Raw genomic sequence first — 24,430 nt, 5'->3', positions numbered from 1 at the left:
GGGCTGGGGAGGGCAGGACTGCGGGCCCATGCTTTGCTCCAGATGTTTAAGAAAAGGGCTGCTAAGCCACAGCTCTCCTGGAGGCCAAGTTAAAGGAATCAAAAGAAACATTTTCGAAGAAGAAAAACAGAAAAAGGGAAGGTTAAGGAGAATTTCTGGCCATGCCAGCCACCTGAGCAGAAATACAGCCAGCAGGAAGTCATTCAGTATAAAAAGTTTTTATGTACCAAAAACACAATAAAAGCTACCACCCAGCTCTCAGAAAGGACCGGGCACCTCCTTCAGTCTCCATTTACTCTAGGGACAAGTTGTATCTCAAAAGCAACAAGCCCCAAACAGTAGGACAAGGTTACCCAGGAAAGAGGAGGTTGAGACTCCCAGGCCGGGAACTTAGTATCCCTCTCACCTTGCTTTTTCTTTCTTGAAAGAAGGTAGGTTAAGAAGCAGGAGGTGCCTGCAGATTGCTCCTACTGAGAGTGAGGCTGTGTCTGGGGCAGAACTACCTATGGACTTATACCAAACTGGTTTTAAACCAAGAAGCTACTGTCTACTTGCAGTGGTAGCTGAAATATGAAGAGGGGGCCATATGGGGGCCACAGGGTCTCCTGCTTTATTGCCATAAATGCTGTCCACTGGGATCCTGGAAGAGGCTGGCTCTTCTTCCTAGTCGTCAGCAGCAGCCCAGGGAACCCCAAATCCTTCCATGTCCCACAGGACCTCGGCTTCTCAGCAGGTCACTGTGGTCTCCAGTAAGAAAGAAGAGGCGGGAAGGCGCTGGACTCAGACAGCACCAGTCTTGTCCTCATGCAGAGGCCAGGGCTGCAGCGAGCTAGGAGACCATGGTTCCTGAGGGGCTCACCAGGTCCTGGGGAAGGCTTTCTCGGGCCTCCTGCATGCGGCGCCGGGCTCGACGGAAGGCCTCTGAGGGAAGCAAAAACGGCAGTCAGCTGCCGTGGTGTGGGGAGGAGCATGGCTCGTGCTGACCTGGGGGACTGGCTCAGGGAGGGGGACATACCCAGCACATTGTGAATGGAACTCTGCTGGCTGAATCCTTCCAGACGGTCCAACACACTCCGCATCCTTTTCCGGAGGGAACTTGACTCCATGAAGGCCCTACACAGAAGCCCGCCATGTGGCCACAGCTGCTCTCCAGCGCCTCAGTTATAAGCGCCCAAGGCAGAGGGCCAGGGTCACTCACCTGGACTGCTGCAGACAGTGCAAGCGGAAGGTGACACTCCCCGTGGTCTCCGTGCGGAGCCCAAAGCGGCTCAGACACTCCCCCTGTGGCATACAGTTAGCATCAGGCTTCTGTGGGTTCTAGGCCCCAGGCACCATGCTGGCCTCACTCCCGTTCTTGGGGAGAAGAGTTCGGTTGGGGAAGCCTCATTCCAGCACCTCAAGGCTAACATTGGGCTTCCAACTATAAACCAGAGAGCATTCTAATCTCATTGGAGAACACGTGGTCTTACACACTGCTTGCCAATCACCCCCACCTCTGACTACAGAGGCCTCAGTGCTGGGCTGGAAGGAGGGGCCAGTTATTCTGACAGGGACCAGGGGAAATCTCCTGGGAAATTTTCAGAGATCTCCTAGGATAGCAGTGTAGATATTTGTACCTGGCCCAAGATATGGCTGTGACTTCCAGTTTAAGCCACAGGAAGGAAAGGACTAAGTAATAATGAAGCAATGAAATATTAAGGGGCCTTCACCCAGATCCCACCTCCTCTAAAAGAGATAGACATGAAATCTCCCCAGAGACAGAAGCCACCTTGAAGGTTCCTGGTATCCGCACGTAGGAGAGGTCCTCGAGTTCCAGAGAACTGCCAATGAAAAACCTCCTCAGCTCAGCCCCAGTGCCGAGCTCCATGGGCCTCCACGTGGAGACTGCCAGGGTGTGAGCGCCTATGCAGGAGGAGGAGAGTGAGGCCAGAGCCGGAAAGGGCGTGCGGCTCCCCACTGACCCCCAGCAATGACACAGGCCTCCCTACCACTAGCTTGGCCAACCTGACCTGGTCCAGTGATCACCTGACCTCTAGTGAAGGTTGTCATGGTGGTTTAGGGCACTCATTTGGAAATCAGTCAGAAATTCAAACCTCAGCTCTGCCAGCTACTAACTGCATACACACGACAAGCTTTTTAACCTTGCTGAGCCCCATTCTTCTCATCAATAAAATGGAAATAATTAAACCCCCACCTCACAGAGTGGTTGGGGGAATTAAATGAGAAGCACTTAGCCCAATGTCAGGTGCACAGTAGAAGACAGTGGCTATTACTTCAAAACTAAAGACAATTCATTCAACACTCATATGCCAAGAGCCCATTTTGTCACACAGCTTCTCCCTTGAGGCTGCAAGTCAAATCAGAGGAGCACAGAGCAGATGCCAGAGATGTCTGGCAGCTCCACCTCACAGGGCTCGTTGTGGTTTCACTCGGTCGTCTCTACCGGAGGAAGAAAATTCCTCAAAAGGAGCAAGGAAGCAAGTTAAGTGCTTCCAATCCCTTTCTGTTCCTACGTCTCACTGGAAGTATCCAATCTTCCAGAAGTGTTGGTCTTGTTCCTAAGCTAGGGCATGTGGGTCACATGAAGGGCAGGGACAGGAGGTCACCTGGGGTGGTGGGCAGCACCACAGCCCCATAGCCTTCCACACGACACCTCTGCCAGAAGTCCAGTGAGAGGACCTCACAGTAGAGCACCGGCCACTCTAGGAGAGCATCTGGGGACAGGTGAGAAAAGCAGCCAGGTCACAGGAGGCCTGCACCACAGAGGCCACCACCTGAGGAGACCCACAGCCTAGGATCTACTCACCAGCAGATTCGTCCTCATGGAGGAAGGAGGCCTCAAACATGAATGGGTAGGAGAAGTAACCTACCTTATCCTAAAAGAGGAGTATTATTTTACCCTCTGTGTCATGGCAGGGGGTGGGACAAGGCCTCACTTGGAATTTGGTCTTCCTGTGGCCAATGACAAGGTCACCTTCATAAGGGAAAAGGAAAAACTATCTCCCTGGGTAGGAAATAAAAGGCTGAAAGGCAAAGGGACCCCAAAATATAAACTGCTACCATTCTAAAAAAGACAGAGAGAAGATCTCTGTGCCAGGTAGCCCTGCAGAGCCCACAGAGAAGGGCCAGACCCAACTCTGGCCTCCTCCCCAGGCTCTTGACCTGATAATCTTCAGGTGCCGCCCCAGGAGCACAGCCCTGTTCCCTTCCAGGAACCCACTCTCCTTTCCCATACCATTCCCAGGGATTTGGTGGTGCAGGTCTGTGTTATTCCAGAAAGCTGCTGCAATGCTGGGCTTGACCAGTCTGAAAGCCAAAGACCACACACATTAGGTTTATAATCAGTTTACATGGGAGCAAGGCAAGCAGTTGAGAAACAAGCCAAGCTTCTTATCCATTCATTCACTTATTCATGCAATCAATCATTCATTTAACATATACTGACTGTCTACTATGTGTTATGACCAGTCACATATCTGGGTATCTTGGTGAGCAAGTAGAAAAGACCCCTGTTTCTCATGGAGCTAACGTTCTAGTGTGTGTGTTGGTGGGGGAGACAGACAACAAACAAACTGACGAGAGGCTATGAGATAATGACAAATGCTATATTAAAAGCAAAGCAGGGTGAAGGCTCATTTAGATTGGACAGTGAGGGAAGACTTCTCAGAAGCGACACTTAGGCTAAGACCTAAACTCAAGAAGGCTCAGCAGAGACATAACAGAAAAAGTACAGGTCCAAAAGAAATGGTCCTGAAAAGGTGGGAATGAACTTGGCATTCAGGAACAGACAGTGTGACTGGAATGTTGCAAGCAAGAGATAGACAGGGACCAGCTGGTTCAGGGTTTGGAATTTGGATTTTATTCTAAGTGGAAGGGGAAGCTGTTGGGGTTTAAAGCTCAATAGAGACTTATAAACAACTGGTTTATATTTTCAAAGGTTCAATTTGGCTATGGTGTATGTGGCAAATGAACAGTAAGGAGGAGCAAGAGAGGAAGCAAAGGATGAGTTAGAAACTTAATACATTGGCCTGGGCAAGAGATGGTGGCTCGGTCTGGGGTGCTCAAGAGAACAGATGACTCAGGACGTGTTTTGAAGACAGAGTTGACAGGAATTGCGGATGGAACGACTGGCTGTAAAGAGCTAGAGAAAGTGAGGAATCAAGGACATCTGGCAGGTTTCTGGCCTCAGCAGCTAGGTGAATGACAGCACCATTCCGTTAGGATGGTGAAGACCCTGAGGGCAGGTTTGAGGCAGGAGGAGGAGCCAAGATCTGGCCACAGTAGGCAGAAGTGACAAAGAGGCAACTGGATATGAGTCTATAGTCCAAGGGAAAGGCCACGGCTAGAGACGGAAATTGGGGATCTGAGACATATAAATAGTATTCAAGCCATGGGACGGACGAGCCACTGAGAGAGACTGGGGAGAGAGAGAAACAGAGGGCTCAGGCCTTGGGTGCTCCGGTAGTTTAAGGCCGACAGAAGATGAGGAAGCGGCCAAGGAGGCTGAGGAGCCGCCACCAAGAGAGAAGAAAGGATTGTGGGGCCAGAAGCCAAGAGAAGAGTTTCAGCACAGAAAGGTGAGCCATAGCAAATGGTCTGAGAGGTCAAGCAGGGAGAAAACAGAGACATCTCCGCAGGATCTGACAATATGGAAGTGACCTGTGACCTTGAAAAGAGCAGTCATAGTTTTTTTAAAAAAGAACAGTGGGGAAGGAAGGTGAATGTCTCCAGAAAGCTCTCAGAATGGGCATAAAAAAGAGAGACTTGTGAATACCACTTACTAGTAGTTGGCAATTCCACGAAGAAGTGGACGTAGAGATTGTCATATTCATAGCCTTGGGCTGAAACTAAGAAAACAGGACACTATTTCAGCATATCCTCCTATGATCTGTAGTACCCAGACCCAGACCCAGTCCTGAAGCCTACACACGTCAGTAAGCCAAGTCCCTCAAGGGCCAGGAACTCTTTGTGTTTCCAGGAAAAACTCATTACAGGAAAACTTGAGTTTTCCTAGTACTGCTGACAACCCAAGGCCTCTACCAGGTGGGTGGCCCCTTCACAGCTCTCCCCGAGCACCTCCCAGGCACCGAGGGATCTCTGTCTGGCCAGACACTTACCTACCTCTCCATTGACAAAGAGCCGGAGGGCACCCGGGACGGTCTGAGGTAGAGAGAAGTGGGAAAAGATGAGAGGTCTGGACATCTGGAGGGAGTTGGCGCTCCCCCTCCAGCCTGTCCACAATCCCCAGGAGACGCAACACTGGGTGTCAGACCCAGGTTTGTCATAGTCCCACTTCCTCCCCACCCTGCCACTTTGTGGATCTGCTTCCTTCATTTATAAAATTTGTAATGAAGAAAAAAATAGCATGCAATTCAAATGGCAGGGAGGGCTACAAAGTATGGAGAATTTATAAGAATAGCCAGAGAAGCAACAATAGTTTGCAGTGGGGCCTTATACAGAGGGAAGCTGGAGACCTGTTCCTCTGAGATGGCTGAGGTCAAGAAACTAGGGAGTTTCCATTTTTAATTATTTGGGTATCTATCTTCTTTAACGTTTTAACACTGAACACCTGCTCCTGATGCAACATGAAAATAATCAAAATTAATTTTTTAGAGAGAGAGAGAGAGAGCAGGAGACTGCTGGGTAATTCTACCCTTGTCACCAGATCCTGCAAAGGAACTCCCGAAATGAGGGAAGACAAAAGAACAGGACCACAGAATAACTGACAAACTATCTTATTTTGGTTTTTAAGAGCTAAACTATTTGACAAACAGAAACACTGCCCCTTCCCCCTCCATGGGGCACTTAGGAATGATACCCACATGGAGAGTGAGGAAGACAGTTTTCATCTTTCTATTTATTTTTTTAATGAATTACCTTAATTATAAAATAATACATGAATATTGATAAAAATTTAAAACTACCTAAATTTAGGAAATAAATGGTAAAGACCCCTAACATACTGCTCTCTACCCAGTAAACACTCATCTACGTCCCAATCCCATTCCTTCTCCAGGGAAAGCCACCCCAGCTATGTGTATGCTCTTCAGACCTTTTTCTATACATTAACAGTTCTAACCAATATGCAATGTTTAAAACACTTAACAAGGACTACACTCTACATCTATTCTCTGACCTCTTGTTTACACTGACAAGTGTGTCTTGGGCTCTTTAAGAGAGACGCTATTATTCAGCCACAGTCAGAAGGTGCTGGCTAAACCCAGCTCACAGGGCTGCAGGAAGCCACGCTACTCACCATCTCAAAGTCAGTGCCCACAAGGCTGCTGAGATACTCCTTGTGCCGACCATAAAGCTGTGGAAACAAACCAAACCGAAACTTAAGCTGTGACCCCAGCCAGACCAGGGGTCAGATCTGAATGGAAGGGAGAACTGAAGCAGTAATGGGAAATGCTGAAGACACCTGGAGGCCTGAGCATCCCAGCCACTGACACTTAAAGTGAAGCAGAGAGGCTCGGGAGTCCGCTGGTCTGGGACCAAATCCTGGCTCTCACACTTAGAAGCTATGTGACCTTGGGCAGACTGCTTAGCTTCTCAAGCTCAGTTGCCTCATTTAAAAATATTCATAATAAAAGTATTCATGTCAAAGGGTTTTTGAAGGTCTAAATGAAATAAAGTATGGGAAGGGTCTAACACAGAGCAATGTAAATGCTCAAATAAATGGTCATTGTTATTACTATTATTACTATTATTATTATTATTATGTTAATAATAAGATTTAAAACTTGTGTCTGGTATGTCAGCAATGCTTCCTAAGTCAGGACAGGGCCATGAAGCACAAGGCCTGGCACTGCTGATGTCAGCCTCCGACAGGCTCTCGGCTCCCAGCAACAAGGCTCAGCCCTTCGGTACGTGGGAGGAACCAGCTCTTACATCCTTGAACACACGCTGTTCCCGCTCCTCCTCTTCCGGCTGCGCAAGGGAGGACACGTTGTCGACTGTGTACTTCCACAGCTCCTGCTTCTCCCCCTCAGTCTCAATTCTGTAAGGTCAAAGACAAAAAAAGGCAATGAGAGATGGGCCCTCCAGATCCAGCCCAGGGATGGGCCGTCACCAGCCATACACCTCACTTGAAGTATATAACAAACAACCAGAACGACCGGCAGTGGGAAACAAAATGGTACAGCAGGAAGGGCACCCAACTGGACTTGGTGTAGGTTTGGGGCCTACTTCTGCCTCAGAGTCACCGTGAAGCTGTAAAGCACAATGTTACTGGCACCCATACACTCATCTGAAAAATGGACATGGGGGGTCTAGATAATTTCTAATTTGCTAAGACATTATTCTAAGGCCCAGAGATGAGAGGCAGCCCAGAGGAGGAGATCTGGCTGAGCGCATCCATCCTGTTCTGGTCAGTCCCCACATGCGGCAGCGCCAAGGATTTGTTCACTGAACTACACTGCTGAAATTGTCGCTTCAAACTGATATAGCTGCACATTTTCTGAGAGCAGGCTCCTAAGCGTCTGTGATGAAATAGGATATGAACCAGGGCCTTAGAATTTAAAAGTTAGAACAGATGAAGGGCTTCGTCAGAATCTCCTCAACTAGGGGGTAAGAAATGAAGCCAAGAGAAGGAATGCTGGGCTCCACACCTCCTCCTGCCTCTCCTCACCTGTAGGGTCCTTTGAGGCCAGTGAAGTCAGGCTTCACGGTGATCACACCGTTGCTGTCCACCTTCAGAGTACAGAGGACATGTTCATACTTCTTATAGCCGAGCCTAGAAACCAGGACATCAACAGCAAGGTTCAGAATCGCTGGTCCCACCTCCAGGGAGAGAGAAAGAGGAAGTCAGCCCATGTCACGGGAGAGGAGAGAGGCTATTATGAGAATTAAAAAAGTAAAAATACTTTCTTCCAAATATAAAAAAGAAAAAGTCCTCCCTTTGCGTATACCCTGGGATGACTCCAACAGGTAGGTAACAGTTAGTGAGAGGAGAAGAGGATAAGGATCTGGGCTGGGCTGTGAGAAGCTTCACTCACTTTCCATATGGCCCCAGGTCGGCCATGATGTACATTGTCTGAAGAGGGGTATTGATGACATGGTTGTTTCTGACAAATTCTTCTGAGGGTTTCCAGGTGACAATTCGTGACTTGAGGATGCTGCCCTCCCTGGGAGCCACAACAGGAAGGGTCACTTCCCTGGCATCCCCTGAAGAGCCTGAAGGAGGGACACAGGGGCGCACACCCAGGTGGAGGCCTATTACAGAATGGGAAGCTCAAGTCTGTGGAGACACCAAGAACATGAGCACGGAAGGGGCACGAAGTTCCCCCACCCCCAGCCTCCATATCAATTTGCACTTACGTCCCTCTCCTGTCCTGCCGTCGCCGCCTGACATTTGCCATTCTCTCGACCAAGAATGATGGCACCTCACTGGCTGCGGTGGTCATTTTCTGACAGTGCTGGGAAAAAAGAGCAGCCCTGTGTAACCCATCCAGTCAGGGCCCTACGGGACCAAGTACATGAAGGCAAGTCTTCCTTCTGAAATGGCACCCAGGAACCGAACAGGGACAGCCACCTCACAATTACACATGCTAATGGAGGGGAGCAGTGGTACAAACAACACAAAGAAGGTTCCTACCACACTTTGGCTTGCCCTCAGATTTTTGCAGCATATTATCCTTCAGATATGAGTTTATTTATGCTAATATTAAAATTGAGTCTGCAGTATCTGAGCAATACTAACAAAAAGCTAGATGAGTTTGCCTGGTAGATGTTGACGTTATAGTAGGTCATTGGAAGATGCCAAATGGGATGCAAACATTCTGTGGGAAATCCTCCCATGGGTAACTGAGCACTGACTATAATTTTATTTACTTTTCCAAGACAGACAACCCGAATTTTATATACTATCAACCCACAGCTTTCCTAAGACAAGCACCAATCTTTCAAAAATTCATTTAACACCTGCTCCTTGCAGAGATCTACAAAGTCATAGACCAAAATCAGAAAACACAATCTCTTCTCTCAAGGAGTTTACAGTTTCACTGAGAGGACAGAACACATCATGCAGTGACTGAAGAAAATATAAAACAACTCCATAAGGGTATGTTGGCACAGGCAAATTGAGGACGTAAGCCATTTCCCACAGCTATGCTGAATTCCTCTTTAAAATTATATACTCAGAGTTTGGCTGAAGCCCCTGATGAATTTTATCTAGATGGGGTGAGACTCTACCTGCCTGTGTTATCTTATGATGCAGGGAGGAAGTTAAGTCCAGTGGCTGCTTCTCCTGGTTTGCAGTCTGCAAGCCTGTCACTAGAAACACGGCCAGCCCCCTGGCCCTCCAGCAGGGGTATGGGAGCCGCAGCCAGACCCCTGAAGATGGGCCTGCACTACTCCAGCACGGTGGCCAGGTTCTAGACAGGCTGGCTGTTGCCCCTGAACAGGCTTCTGATTGCACACACAGAACCCACTGATGCCCGGATATTAGGCAGGGAAAAGCGAAGGAAGTTACGGAACCTCGGGAAGAACAATACCTCCTCCAAATTGGTGTATCTGTCAGAGTCAGTGTAGGTAAAAATCCGTTGGTTCTTTCTGTCTCCCGAATCCTTCAGTTTCAGGATCTCTTGACGGTACTGATGATCCAAGGGGCTCTGACAGGCTGCTTCGTTTTGGTACAGATCTACTTCAAACTAAGGCCACAAGGATGCAGACATCTCCTGAGAATATGTCAACCTTTTGTTCCTATAACTGTTTAATAAAATCAGTTCTATAGAGCCGATGCAATCTGACATGTTTTCAAGGACAACTGTCCTTTATCTAAACTAATAGAGGGCAAGGGGTCCAACGAACATCAGAGCTAAAAGGAACCAGAGTGCTGTCTTGTCTAACTCCACTGTTACAGATGGCCAGCTGCCTAGAGAGGTAAAAAATGCCTTACTCAGGATCACAAAACTGGGTAGCAGTCAGCCACTATGTTCTATTGCCCCTATAAACACAGCAAAGGCAAGTACAAACTGCTACAAAGTTTTTCTGAACATTGGTCTGACAGCATGTATCCAGAATCTTTCACTGCCACCCACCAGGTTGTGATGAACCAGGTGGAGGGAAACTTAGTAGACAAGGCACACTGGCTCACCTGGCTAAAGAGCTTCTCCTGCCATCCAACCACTACCTCTTCCTCTTCATCTTCATCTGAGTGGTGTCCACCTCGAAAGACAACAGAGTCAAACGTTTGAGCCAATGTTCATGCTCCATGGTTGGTTAGAATCAAAGCCCCTGCTCTAATATGTGCCACAAGATAAGTCAGAGTTCAGTGATTTACTAAATACTCATTCTAGACAAAGGTTAGAAAGGCTGTGGATATGTCTAGAAGCTAGGATCAGGACCCAAGAAGCCTTTATCACTACTCTAATTTGAATAAAAGGAAGTGATGCCTTCCAGGAATTATTTCATCTAACTCAGTGTCAGGAGCTGAAATTTAGATATAGGTTGATTAGCTCTTCTTCCATCCCAATTGTCTACATTTTCTAGAAAGGAACCCTGGTGTTTTTGATCTTTATTATTCCTGAAGTCATATATCTAGCATCATACATCGTAACCTTAGGAGACCAAGTATCAGGAGAGAAAAGACAAATAAATGATTATTTGAAGAACTCAAACTTATACACTCCTAACTCAGTATGCCTTTTGCTGAGACACATGCTTCACAACCCACCAGTCCACACTCTTGCCCAGGAATATTATCTGAACAGACATAACAAAAGCAATGAAACTAGTGACTTAACAGAAACACACTATCCTCTCTTCCCCACTCTTCTGGCTTCCCAGATAAGGAAAACTACAAGAGCACAGGTGATGTTAATATGTACATTTTTCAAGCAGACCCCAATTTTAAAATTGTTTTTAGCCATATATATACTTTTAAAGAGTTTGGAGCATATTTTTTCTTAGAAAAAAATTCCACAAATGGTATTTAGGTTGCCAGGCAGGTTTACAGCATATCTGAAGTACGGTCTTTATTTTTTTACTACATTTCACCACAATTCAGATCAGTATCTTAACAGCAGGAACCACATTAAATTTTCATACACAATAGGGTGGAGTAGTAAAACCTGCCTGGGATCACCATGTTTACCAGCCTGTGACTTTTGGCAGAGAACCCAACGTCTCTATGCCTTTTCTCAGACTACAGACCTGGGTCTACTCTGGCTTAAGAGTTTACCACCCCAGGCCCTTCCTCGTATCTCCAAGGGGCCATATCGCCACCATACACCCACTGGAGGCTGGGTGAGGCCTAAAAGTGGCCAAGTCTATGAGGTCCTTCCCCGGCTGAGCAGCAGGCTGGTAACGGAAGAAACTGCTTGATGTGATTCTTTGCAGGTGAACTCTGTTGGGAAAGAGAAACCCAAAATACTCGTTACAAGACACCCAACCTGGGATGAACAAAGCAAAGATGGGAAAAACAAAAAGAAGAGGGTGGGGCTACCAAAGTGTTTTAAGTGCAGGGGAGGAGTGGGGGACGGGGGGTGCGGGTGGGAGAATCAAAGAGTTGGGAACAGAGCTCCAAGGAATTTGGGAGGGGCAGGGACTCGAATGGACTTGGCTGGGTCTGGAAGCTGAGTGGAGAGGGTTCTGGGTGGTGAGGGAGAAACGGGGAGATCAGGGAGGCATTAACCAGGATAGCTAGCGGAAGCGGGGGGACTGGGCAAACGAGAAGTGACGTTCAGGCTAGAATTATCTGAGAGCGTAAAAGCACGGGGCTCTGGGGCAAGGCGACTACCGGAGGCGCAAATTGCGCACGGGATCCCGGGAGCGGTACACAGCCTCCCCGGTGTCAGTGCTCCACACCGTCTCCGCCATGACAGCTGCGACACGCCGCGACAGCGCCGGAAAGCACCCCGCCCTCAGTTTCCCGGGCAACGGAGACGCGGCGTTTGGGAGGTGAAGCAGGAGCTGCGCGCGCAGCCCGCGGTTCCCCACGGGACCTGGGCCTCGGCGCATTGCCCGCCGAGCCCTGACCCAGCGTCTAGGGCCCGTCTGGCTGGGGTTAATCGGGATCAGCGTTTAGGATGCATGAGAACAAAGCTCTTTAGCACCCAAGGCCGGACTTGATGCCCTTTACAAATAAGGAAACTAAGGCAGTGCCTTCGGCCTTTTTAGACAGAAATGGTGATGAGGACCCAGGTGGCCTGAGTCCTCCACCACCACTTTTTTCACTACGCTACACTGTATTCCACTGAGTGCGGGGAAACTTTGTCCTGAAATAAGTGGACGTGACTCACAGAATGCACCCATTCTTCCCAAATAAGTCCGGGAAGGTGATGGCACTTAGACTGAAAATATATTCTTGAAAGAAAATTTAAAAAGTGCAGGAGATTTCTTAGGTCTTGTGTTGGTATTCACTGAGCCAGAGAAAGAGAAAACAAGGAAGCTAAGCATAAGGAAAAGATAATATTACCGTTAAAAAACAAAAAATTCAACCAAGTAAATGCGAAGATCTAATCGGCTTTGTTAAGCGATTCATGAATCCGGCAGCATCCCCTCTAACAAGTAGAGAGGTACTCCAAAGAGCTACAGAAAAGGAAACAAACTGACACTCAGAAGTCATGCTTCATTGAACTCTCAAAGGCAGGACACACCATAACCTGGGGCTCACTGGCACCTAGGGGACGTCAGCCTTGACATTTGCTACTCCAGCAGCAGAGTAAGCAATTGTTGCCCGAATTCAGGAACCTAATTCCGGTTTGATTATACGACATTGAGAACCCTGGGCAACACAGCTGCTGTTTGTAATACCAAGGACTCACCATAACAACAGCACCACTTATTTAGCATCTGATATATCCTGGACACTTGTTTATGTTATCCCTAATCCTCATAGAAACCTCTTAAGTAGGTATTGTCATTCTCATTAATGGATGAAGTTAGTGAAAGCCGGGTCTTATAGGGCTTGCTAAAGGTGAACTTTAATGGTGGTAAAGGAGCTGGGATTCCAGCCTAGGTTTGTCTTTTGAAGCCTGAATACCTTCCACTCTGCCTTGCAGCCTCTCACCTGCCAGTTCATTACATAGAGCACACAATTCCCTTTTGGGAAATAATTCAGCAGATGAAACCATGGAGGCAGAATATTAGATTTTAAGAAACAGTCTCTAAGTTTTCCTTTTAAAGTTATGAATAGGTAACACTGTGCCATATGAACAACAAATGACAAAGGTGGATCCTGCATCAACAGTTCAGTTACATAACCAAATCAAAATAAGTGCCATACCACATGGTATGGAAACAAAAGTCATTTGTATAAGTAACCAGAATTGAATTACTTTTATACAGGTAAACTAGATTTTTCTGTTTGCTCTTTGTTTCCTGATATCTATATATCAACATTGTTAAAACTGGAGTCCATGACTGGAGCTCTAGAGGTCTATGAACTCTTTCCTTAGAATTGGGCGGAGGGTGGTGGAGCAGCTTTTCTGGAATGTGTTCATGGCTTTTATCAGATTCTGGAAGGTATCATTCCTGATGACAAGAATGGCCTGATCCCCACTACACTTACATACTGACATCTTGTTAAAAGTCCAAGTTTAGACTGCATAGCAGAAAGGGAAAAATTCCTTGTACCATCACCAGCAACCCTAGCACCCTCATCCCCAACTTTCAGAGCTGACTTTTCCTGTGCTCTCCCTAAAATACCATCATTTGAAGAAATCTTTTGGTTTAGAAAACACTCACACAAACCATCATGAAGAGTAGATTTTATTGCCTCCACTTCACATATTTATAAACCAAGACATTAACTGAGCTTCTCACCTTGTGATGACGACGAAGCATAGTGCCTGGACTTATATTCATAATGTTCTGACTCAAACCCATAGGCTCATGGAATCAATATTATTCTTACAGTATATCAAATAAGGAGTCTCAGCAATCCTGTCCGAACCCCTAAGATGTGGTAGTTAAGAGTTTGCGTCACAATTCATTAATTCACTTCATTCATTCATTCAACAAATATTTATTGCTGGTCTTCTATGTGCGGGACACTGTTGAGCCGTGGGGTTTTACAGTCTCTGACGTCATGGAATTTACATTATGGTCAGGGTAGGTAGATAGACAGTAAGAAAGTAAAAAAGTAAACATGGTACAAAATATGGTAGTCAGTTCTGTGAAGAAAAAGCAAGGAAGGATGATAAGAATTGTGGGAGGAAAAGAATTTGAAAAAAATTTTAAGGGCATTCAGGAAAACAATGAGACTGATATTTAAGCAAATGCCTGAAGATGGTGATGGGGAAAGCCACGTGGACATCTGAAGAAAGAGCATTCCAGGCCAAGGAAATAGCCAATGCAAATCTGGGTGGTGGGGCATAGGTAAATTTTGTATTTATTCTTAACTGAATTAGAATTGTATATGAGCAATTATAATACTCTATATTGTTAAATTAAATCTGGCTCCAAGCTTCCACCCAGAAAGCTGATGAGGTATCCAGCGGTGGTCATTACTGGTGGCCCTTCCCACTCCCTGTACTCAGAGTAGAGTCTCTGTGCCCTAGAAAGAGGCCTCCGGTCCATGCTGGTCACAGTGGACTGAGCTGTCCTCTGCTCATCATACCCATCTTCCTCAACACGAACTTGGTCTCCCCAGGCTACAACCTTAGGGATGAGTCCCTACCCACGTGCTACTCCATCAGAGGTCCTGCCCCATCTGGGAGTCCCGCATGGAAGCTGAAGTTCCCTGATCCTTGGCCCTGCATCTCTGGGCTAACTAATAATCCGTCTGTCCCCTCAGGCTGCAGGAATCCAGCCTCCTCTCTACCTCCCCTCCTCTCCCCAGTACCTCAGTGGACCTCTGTCACCTTGGTGAGCTCAGGTTATCAGTTGTGCTTTTGCTGCTGTTGGAAGTAGTGGTGATGGTGGCTCTGGGGTAGGGAGTGGGGGGTTACTCTTTGTTTTGTTTATTAAAACAAAGGCTTATTAATTTCCCAGGAAGCAAGGAAAATTCAACCCTCCAGGACACAAAACTTTAATTGATCTCTTAAGAGAGGGTGGAAGGAAAGTATTTTTATTCCTTTAACAGAAGAAAAAGGAGTTAAAATCTCAGTCAGGTTAACCTACCACACAATGTCTCTGGAATCTTTTCCTGGCCTTCCCTCTCCAGGACCACCAGCTACTACTTTGTCCCAGGTTACTATTAGTTCTCACCTAGATGATTGCACAGGTTCCCACCTGACATCTCTGTCTCCAGCCTTGTCTCCATTCAACTCTTCTCCATACTGAAACTAGAGTAACCTTTCTAAGGTAATAATATAACAAAACTTAAAATCTCTTTGCCAGTTAAGGAACAGGCATGTGATCAGATTCAGATGTGTATTTTACTACAATTTTTTTAATTACAACAAAATATTGAACAAATAGTGTAATGACCACTTGTGCATCCAATATCCAACTTGAAAATTCCTGTTAGTTGGGCCAGTTTGAGTTGGGTTTTTGGTGACTTGGACCCAGGAAATTCATGCTAAGTAAAGCAGACTCTGGTGCCAGTAAGAAGGAATGTTGCAATTAACAGACCTTAAACTTGATGGAATTAGCTGAACTGAACAGATAGGACTTGATCTTGGGCTAGAAAGTTAGAATCCTCTTTAGGTGATTGTGAAATACATGGTTTACCTGCCTCTTGAAGTTTAATAGGCAAAAAGAATCACATAGAGATCTCGCTTAAATGAATATTGTAATTCAGGGGGTCTAGGGTGGGAACTGAGAATCTACATTTCTAACAAACTCCCCAGGGATGCTAATGCTGTTGATCCTTGGACCACACTTTAGTGAGCAAGGAATTACTAATGTAGCCTGGAAAAGGGTCCATATGCCATGCAAGCTGTTCCATTAGGAAGATGGTAGGGGGAAATTTAGGAAATTGGATTGTGTTAGCAACTTTTTATAGCCCTCAGTAAGATTCTACAAGAAAGAGAGATGCTTAACCTCACACTGGCCTGTGTGAAAACAGAAAGAAGAAAATCATCCTTGTGTTCAGAGAGGTTCTCACTGCCTGTGAACTGTAATAAAGAAATAGCTTATATGTGATAATGTGATTATGTCTGTCTTGGTCAGCTTTTCAGAGTGTGTGCATATTTATAGAAAATATACGTGATGGGTAAGTGACTTCACTATAAGGAAGAGTTGCCTAATAATTGGAAGCCAAAAAGCAGGTTGCCATGTGAAGTAATGAGCTCCCCAGTCCAGGAGTTTTGAGCAGTGATATGCTGACTGTCCATCAAGGATGAGGAAGAGTGAAGCTTCTCTAGCTTCAGTGTGAATAAGTATTACCTGAGAATCTTGTGAAAAGGCAGATTCTGATTCGGTAGGTCTGGGTAGGACCTGGGATTCTGTATTTCTAAACAGCTCCCAAAGATTTAAGTGTTGCATGTCCTTGGACCACACTTTGAGTAGCAATGATGTAGTAGGGAATCCTACAATGCGTAGAAAGTTCAACTAGGTTAGTAGTTTCCAAACCTACCTGTATGTTAGACTTACCCAGAAGATGTATTAGAAATGAAGGTACTTCAGCTGCAATGCCAGAGATTTGAATTCTACAGACCTGGAGCAGGGCCTAGACATGTGTATTAATAAGCTTTCTACTGATTCAGACCGTCTTTAAAAACCACTGAACTAAATGCTTCCTAAATTATTTCAAACTCCAAGCTTCTTTTTCTCAAGAATCTGACAAATATAAACCAGGGTGGGGCAAAGCCAGGTTGTCAGTGTTTCTCCCACTGGATTTTCATGGTAAATGAAAGTTCTATTGCTTCTCTGTTTTTCAGTCATCCTGGATTTACAGTCACTCCCTTTCCTGAGAATTTGGCATTTTCCATCCTTTTGCAAAGTAGACTTACACTGTGCTCTCAAAATAGATTTCTTGAGCTCTTTCAATCCATGATAAAACATAATTATGTTAACAAGAAGAACTTCTGCATTGGGTTTCTTGGAGAATTTTTCAAAGGACAAAACTAGCAAGGGAATCTCGGGTTGTGTTACACATTGAAAATATCCCACAAACAGGAATAATCCAAACTGAGCTTGTTGGAGCCATGAACTCATGCTTTAGATATAGCTGTGAGCTGAGAATTGCAAATCCCTAACTGAGGCTGTAGAGTTTTATTTTACTTTGTATATTTTATAAATCCTAGGAGGGCAGACTCACAGATTTGAACAATTCCTGTTTGCTTACCTGCTCCTCATCTGCATCCTTTCTTGTGACATAGCCACTTATGGAAGGGTTCGTGGCAATGGCAAGGGCTTGGTCCTAGAACTTGGGGCTGGAGGGAGAGGCTGGACTTCCACTCCACTGCAAGGGTTAGGAGAAGGGCCAGCTGGATGGGTAAGATGTAAAATCCAGTGAAGGCGATGATGGACTACAGGCCATAGCCTGGGAAGAAGCAAGCATTAAGGAAGGCCTGGAAAATAGGCATGGGCAGGTGTCCTGGAAGGTAGCTACTGGCCGAGAAGAAGAAAACAGGCAGGTGGATAGGCAGGCTCTTTGTATCTGGGTGATCTGACCACACTCGCATCAGTGAGGGTCAGGTGTCCCTCCAAAGCCCTCCCAACACAATCAGAATAAGTACTGTGTGTCCCTCTGCCTGATATTCTTCCTTCCCTTCTCTAGTCCCCTGCTTAAGTCTCCTTCCCTTCATACCTGCCTCAAACACTCCTTGCTCAGGGCCCCTGCTGTACGCCCTCAGATTATATCTACTCCAACTTCCTAGCATTCTGACAGGTTACAGTTATACTGTTAAAAGTGTGATTTTTTGAAAAAGTACCATCACCCTATGAAGGCAGAAATTGTATCTCTCTGGAGTCCCAGGACATCCCCAGAACTGAAGTGCCCAGCACCTGGTAGGCACTTGCTCAATAAATGAACAATTACCTTTTTATATGTCTTTCTGCCCCACTGACCAGTGAACTTCCTGAGAGGAAGAGTCAGGCTCAATTTACCTTCGTGTCCTCAGGTAACCCAACAATTACTCAACGCATACTGATTTGAATTGCACTGAACTGAATTAAATGATCAGGCATAGCAGTACCCTGGGCACTGGGCTAGGATTCAGGGGGAAAGTTGCAGGGTTTGGAGTGGGGAAGCTAACAGGGAGGCCATTGACTCAGGGGGCCCAGGTACTTAGATTAAGGTGGGCCTCATAAAGTCTGCAGCCAGAAGGGAAAAGAGAAAACTTGGATTACTATAAGCACTGCAGGTTGGTTTTAAGATGAAAGGCTAGCAAATCCTGCAAGGCTGTTTTCCAGGAGACCAGCTTCACCACTCATGCAGTAGATGAGCCCAATTTAGGGACTTCTGAGAGGTGGGAGCAGGAGCCTGGGTCGTCAGGCGCAAGAGCAGAAACCTTGTCAGGGCAAGATGCTGTCCCTGGGCCGAAGATGGTGTGCATCGTACCCACATCTCCCCAAAAGGGAAACCGAGAGCTGCATCCTCAGGGGCAGAGGGTGGTCCCCACAGTGCCCATCACCTCTCTCCTCCTAATCAGACCAAAAGCAGCCCAAAGGGGGTCCCACAGTCACCAGGGCAGATAAGGAGTCCAGCAGCAGATACCAGAAAAGAACGCTTTACATTTCCTTCTTCCATGTCTGTGACATGCCAGCGGGCAAGGAGGATATGGGATTTGGGCAGTTTCCTTTCTTAGTTTCAACTTCAGACCCTCCTCAGAATTGTAACTAGAGATGCAGATGAGGCTGAGAGTACACACAACGGATGCCTCTAGAACCAGCTAATGCTGAGCAGCCGCTTGCCCCCCATGCTTAGGAGCTCATCTGGGTGATCATCTCCTTGGTATCAATCATGCTCAACGTGTCTGCATACCTCCTCTGTGTACAGGGGCCCTTACAGCACCCTGGGAAACAGCCTTTGCCGAGGACAAAGTCGGGGCCCTGAGACCGAGTGACTGTCCTGGGCCACACAGCTATGGAGCAGGGCCCTCAGGACCCAAGGTGACCTTCTGACCCGCTCTGAGCTCAGTCTCAGAGACTCACATGGTCCAAGCTGGCTGGACACCTCCCTGGGGGAGCAAGAGTAGCCCAGAGAACACTGAGCACAGGAGAAATGTGGCTCATATTGGGGTGTCCATTTTAGTTTGATGGTACATAAATTAACATTTTTATATAATATAGATAAGCTCTGGAGTAGGACAGAAAAGCGTGACTTTTTAAAAATTAAACTATGAGATATGGAAGTTTTACTTGATAATAAATTGACTCATTAACTGTGACAAATACAGTATATTAAGATGTTAGTAACAGTGGAAACTGGGCGTGGCTATACAGGAACACCATACTATCTTTGCAATAATACTGTTAACCTAAAACGGTCCTGAAATAAAAATTTTGTATTTAAAGATATCATGTGATATCAAAGAAATTGCAGACTCTTGGATTCCTCCAAGGGTCACATTCCTCTTCTGTAAGAGGTAAACCAGAGGTGATGTTGAATAGTATTGCCCAAGCTCTGTTGTTTGCAGAGCAGAACATACTACAGCATGTTGAGAAGCCTGTATTTCTTAAGGACTCAAATGCATGACAGTAAAGGTTCTTTCACTCCCCTCCCACGGCCTCTGCCCCTTCTTAGTGCTGAGTGACAGGCAAATAATCCCCTGGCCCTCCCCAGGCTCCTCCCAGAGTGGAAGGGATTCGATCTCAGAGTCGGCTCAAACACCTCACCCCATTCCAGCCTTTACCACCATCTTCCAGAGCATGTTGTGCTCACACTCCCCTAAGCTATTTGGGTAGAGCCCCAGGAAGTAGTGAGAACTCAGCCGCTTATAGAAAGTCCTGGAGAGCACACACCCTGGCTCCACAGTGGGCACCACACTTGTGGTGGGTGAGTCAGCAAGGGAGTTGGGAACCTTCTCAGGGAGGGCCCCTCAGGACTCAGGCTTCATATGGCATGGACACCTAAGGTCACCACCTCACAGGACTGGGGGCACATGGGCTCTGTTGCTTCTGAAAGACTCTTCAGCCACCTGGGAGATAGACATTGCAGTTCTACCTTAACGTAGAGAAAGGGTCTCCAGCTGCTCTTTTCTCCCAGCTGTTAAAGAACCAAGATTCAGATGTTCCACACGATTTCTTGGCTATTTGTTTCTGTGCTGTTTAGGATGGGCAGTTGGGGAAAATGAAAGAGATAAGAGAGAAATCCAGAAAGTATACCCTCTTTAAGACTGACAGTCAAAAACTTGGACTTGAATGACTAAGCCAAGGTAATTTATATATATCAGGGTCAGATCATCTTTATCATCAGAACAAATATTATGGATTGCCCAGTATTTTTTAGAGCTCTTGCAAAGTCTGTGATCTAATTTCAGCAACAGAAAAGATGCATAAAGAGATAATAAATAGGAAGAGCTGAGGAGAGAAAAAGAGAACCAATGGACAATGCTCTCTGGAGCTCAAAAGATAGGGAGTGTGGATAAAATGAGAGTTCCTGTGGCCAGGATTCTCACCTGGCCATGGTTGACTAGCTCACTACACACCTGTGGGCAATACATGGCTGTTGACTCTACAAAAAGAGCTCCACCCAGTGGTAGCAGGGCTGCAAGGCTGCAGGAGAGCAGAGCAGAGGCTGGAGGGGTGGCAGCGCCGAGGACAGAGGCCCGGAGGACGGCTGTGCGGGATGGCTGTGTGGACAGAGGGGCCCAGAGGCAGAGACCAGCTTGCTGCATGCAGACTTGCTCTGAGTGAATGGGATTCTAGTGACTGACCTGCCACCTGGAAATAAAGTTGGGTATAACCCTTTCACCCCAAGAACGTTTTGCTGTCATTTTCTTTGGTCACATTGAATCCATAGCGAACTTGCCTGAGACTGAAACCCATTGGCAAGACAATTGGCGAAAGTCAGCAGGGTTCACTGTTGACCAAGGAAAAAGACAGGCTGCCCTTATGGGAGGGGTGATCTAGCTGGCTGCCTCTGTGAATGGGGAAACAGTGGATCATCTCCCAGTGGGTATGTGGTCTGAGGTGACTTGCCTCCTAGAGGATTGGGCCCCACCCCAGGGCTGGAGGCAAGTGGAGGTGACACCTGAGGCTGTAGGGGTGGCCCTTAGTATAGTAAGCAGAGCCTTTGAGAAACAGAGTGCCCGTGAGGCAGCGGGGACTGTGGGTTGGCTGCTTCTCACAGTATTAAAAAAGTCTACAGAGGAGACCCAAGAACGTGAGCTGCAAACTTCTGTGGATTTCTTGAGGAGGGAAATGTCATTGATACAAGAGGCGGCATGAAAACGCAGGCTGCAAACTTCTGTGGATTCCTTGAGGAGGGAAATAGCACTGATGCAAGAGGCAGCACGAGAATGCGAGCTGCAAACCTCTGTGGATTCCCTGAGGAAGGAGATGGCATTGATACAAGAGGAGGCAGCACAAGAGCACCGGCAGCAAGGTACCATTGGAGGTGAGACGGCAGTGCTGCCAGGTGCTCTGTAGGAGGAAGAGACCATCAAGGAAAAAGATGAACTCCTGAGGGAAGCACAGGCGGAGGTGGCACGAGAACATCAGCTGCGAAGCATTGAGCTGAAGGTAAGAGAGCTTCTGAAGACTGAGCTGGCATTGCTGTGAGGCACTGTAGCAGAGGAGGCACTTGGAGTGGAGAGAAAAGTGCCATCAGCCCCAGAAATGGAGAAGCTGGGGAAGGATGAAGGGGTGGTGCTGGAGGCACTGGCCCCTCCTGTACTGAAAGCACGCCCAGTGGTTGTAAAGAAAATAAAGACCCAGCAGCTGAAAGTCCCCCAAGAAGAGGAGCAGCCCCCTCCCCAGGTCGAAGAGCACTCTATGCTCCGCCCCTATACTCACGCTGAGCCGGTGGCTGTAGGACTTAGTGGTGGAATGAATTGTTCTGTTGGGATCAGAGATGGGAAAGCTGTCTTCCCTGACAGTGCAGCCCACCTTGAGGCAGCGATTACAAAATGCCAGGTGACACAGCAGTAGCTGAAGCAATGAGAACCTGCAAAGAAATAAGACCTGTCACTCACAGGAGGAATTTGAGGGGCCTCATGAGGGTTACAAGGACCCAGATGTGGGTTGATTTGATATGGGCAGGTGTAGATGGAAGGAAATTAGACAGGAAGCCAAATCGGATCTTACTGGAGCTATGGCAACAGCTGAAACCAGAGCAGCAGTTCCAGCCATTAAGACCAAAGAGGCAGAGGTCAGAGACAGAGCCCCGAGTCCGGCCTGTGTGTCTGCAAGACTTTTTGCTGGAGAGGCTGGAGAACAATGTTCCAGCTTCTTTGCACAGGGACCATTGCAGAGGACTAAGGGCACATAGACTGAGAGCAGAGAATCCTGGAGGGGTGGAGTATGGATAAAATGAGAGTTCCTGTGGGCAGGATTCTCACCTGGCCCTGGTTGACTAGCTCACTGCACACCTGTGGGCAATACATGGCTGTTGATTCTATATAAAGAGCTCCGCCCAGTGCTCTGGGCACGACATGGTGGCAGGGCTGCAAGGCTGCAGAAGAGCAGAGGCTGGAGTGGTGGCAGCACTGAGGACAGAGGCCCAGAGGACAGCTGTGTGGGACGACTGTGTGGACAGAGGGGCCCAAAGGCAGAGACCAGCTTGCTGCATGCAGACTTGCTCTGAGTGAACGGGCTTCTAGTGATTGACCTGCCACCTGGAAATAAAGTTGGGTATAACCCTTTCACCCCAAGAACATTTTGCTGTCATTTTCTTTGATCACACTGAATCCATAGCGAACTTGCCTGGGGCTGAAACCCATTGGCAAGACAGCAGGCTTCATGGAGAAGACAGGACTTGAGATAAACATTGGACTTGGACAAGCGGGAAGAGAGCAAGCCAGGCATGGAGGACGGCGGCAGTGGGAATGTGCATTGGCTGTAGGGGGAAAGAGTAGGGTGGTTTGTCTGGAATGAAGCCCTTGGGTGGAGGACTGAGATGCTGGGAGAGGTGGGAAGGTGGGCAGGATAGAACCTTGGCTGGGACTTGAGACTGTCCTGTGGGCAGGGGGAGCTCTGTGGCGAACACCTTAGTGTAGAGGAGGGGTAAGGGGGGGGAGAGGCGGTGGCAGGGAGACCAGCGGGAAGGGTGTGACATGGGAGCAAGGCCGAGGTGGTTCAGGGCAGAATGTGCAGAGGCAAGGGAGTGACAGGGGCAAGAGACTTACAAAGGACAAATGGATAGGACTTGGTGACTGAGATGGGAGATGGGAGGACAGAAGAGAAAAATGACACATGAAAGCACTCAGGACAACTCTCTCATTTCCAGCTTGAGTGACTGAGACAATGATCACATTTCCAATACAACTTTTCTTACCCTTTCTCAACAAGATTCCTCTCACTCTTTTATTTCAGTTTCTCCTCAGAACTAAAGAAAACCCCATCCCAGTGGGTCCTAAAGGTGAATACCATAGGATTCCGATCCCCTTTTTATGTAAAGAGGATATGTGACCTGTACAGGATTGCACAGGGGGACAGGAGTGGACTGGTACTAGGACCATTCAGATCTGAATCTCAGTCTGAATCCTAAACATCAGAGCCTAAGGCAATCACCACAGTTACTGAGTGGACCCACTTCTCTTTACAGATAAGAAACCGAGGTCTGCAAGTGAAAAATGGCTTCCCCAAGGTAATGTGGCCAGTGAGTAGCAAAATAAGACTAGCAGCTGGCTAGTCTAAATCCAGGACTCCTTGCATTTTCCCCCCAGGGTGGCTCCTGAGGACACCCTGAACAAGACCCAGCCCTTCAGTTCCCAACATGCTGTGGCTAATTAGAAAAATCACTGATATTAGGTTTGCCACTCAAAACCCTTATGTTCTGCCGACTTCAGAAACTGCCAAACATCCAATGAATCCTCCCACTAAAAATACTTAAAGAGGGCAGAGCCTCTTGCTGCCCACTGAGGGAGACACACAATCCATCCCAGACATTTTTCTCTCCTCCAAATCCCTTCTCACTCCGAAGGGGGCTTACTGGCAATGTTCCCACCCTCCCAAGGGTCTGTGCTACCCAGGGACACCATTCAGAGAAGCTGTGTCATTTCCACACCTCTCCAGAGGCCAGGATGGCTTATGCCAGAGCATATTGGGTTCCTTCCATCTCTGAGGTAGAACAAGTGGATTATTTCCAGAGAGCATAAACCAACAAGAAGAAATGTACTTCATCCAGGAAAGAAAAAATAAGCTGTCCCACTGAATGACAGCCATGCCGGGGGGTTAGGGGGGAGGCAGGCGACAACACATGGCTGAGGGAGGGACTGGCTAGGTGCCCAGGAAGATGGCACCTGAAATGGGATGGCTGGGAGGCTATGGTCCAGGGTGAGAGCTACCCCTGCCTCATACAGTGTAGTCACTTTGTCACTGACCGTGAGTGTCCCTCTGATCAGCCGAATGTTTTATGTGCAGCGTTCAGAATTCCACTTCTGGAAGGAGAGCCAACCACGTCCCAGGTCAGCCTCATTTATGTGCTGTGAGT

The 24,430-nt window shown here is 47.3% G+C and overlaps 1 protein-coding gene across 6 annotated transcripts; it reads right to left on the bottom strand.

Moving 5' to 3' along the window:
• Nucleotides 1–202: 202 nt before the first annotated feature.
• Nucleotides 203–11,890, bottom strand: MKS1 (MKS transition zone complex subunit 1). 6 transcript variants are annotated; one of them, XM_017660432.3, is made up of 19 exons: nucleotides 11,741–11,890; nucleotides 11,238–11,347; nucleotides 10,097–10,167; nucleotides 9,495–9,650; nucleotides 8,320–8,417; nucleotides 7,998–8,175; nucleotides 7,631–7,782; nucleotides 6,892–7,000; nucleotides 6,257–6,313; nucleotides 5,118–5,160; nucleotides 4,782–4,847; nucleotides 3,236–3,306; nucleotides 2,807–2,876; nucleotides 2,607–2,714; nucleotides 1,769–1,902; nucleotides 1,199–1,281; nucleotides 1,016–1,113; nucleotides 860–921; nucleotides 203–744 (listed from the first exon to the last, which is right to left on the bottom strand). In XM_017660432.3, the coding sequence occupies exons 1-19, from the start codon at nucleotides 11,818–11,820 to the stop codon at nucleotides 727–729; spliced, it is 1,764 nt and encodes a 587-aa protein (XP_017515921.3). In that variant the 5' UTR covers nucleotides 11,821–11,890; the 3' UTR covers nucleotides 203–726. The 6 variants fall into 6 exon arrangements, with proteins under 6 accessions (XP_017515921.3, XP_017515920.3, XP_017515922.2 ...); XM_017660431.3 differs by having other exon boundaries at nucleotides 203–921; XM_017660433.3 differs by having other exon boundaries at nucleotides 203–921; nucleotides 7,631–7,735; nucleotides 7,998–8,126.
• Between the last annotated feature and the right edge of the window lie 12,540 nt (nucleotides 11,891–24,430).

The sequence above is a fragment of the Manis javanica genome, chromosome 4 (assembly GCF_040802235.1).
Source record: "Manis javanica isolate MJ-LG chromosome 4, MJ_LKY, whole genome shotgun sequence".
In the NCBI taxonomy this organism is placed as follows: Eukaryota; Metazoa; Chordata; class Mammalia; order Pholidota; family Manidae; genus Manis; species Manis javanica.
The sequence above is the reverse complement of the archived record's forward strand: the minus strand, read 5'-3'. Positions and strand labels throughout refer to the sequence as shown.

Excerpts from the sequence above, each read along its gene's own strand:
- MKS1 (XM_017660431.3), bottom strand. The coding sequence starts at position 11,820 with ATGGCGGAGACGGTGTGGAGCACTGACACCGGGGAGGCTGTGTACCGC. Across the intron at positions 8,418-9,494 it reads GATACACCAATTTGGAGGAG|CACTGTCAGAAAATGACCAC; the intron begins GTATTGTTCTTC and ends CTTTTTTCCCAG. Across the intron at positions 6,314-6,891 it reads AACAGCGTGTGTTCAAGGAT|CTTTATGGTCGGCACAAGGA; the intron begins GTAAGAGCTGGT and ends TTGTTTCCACAG.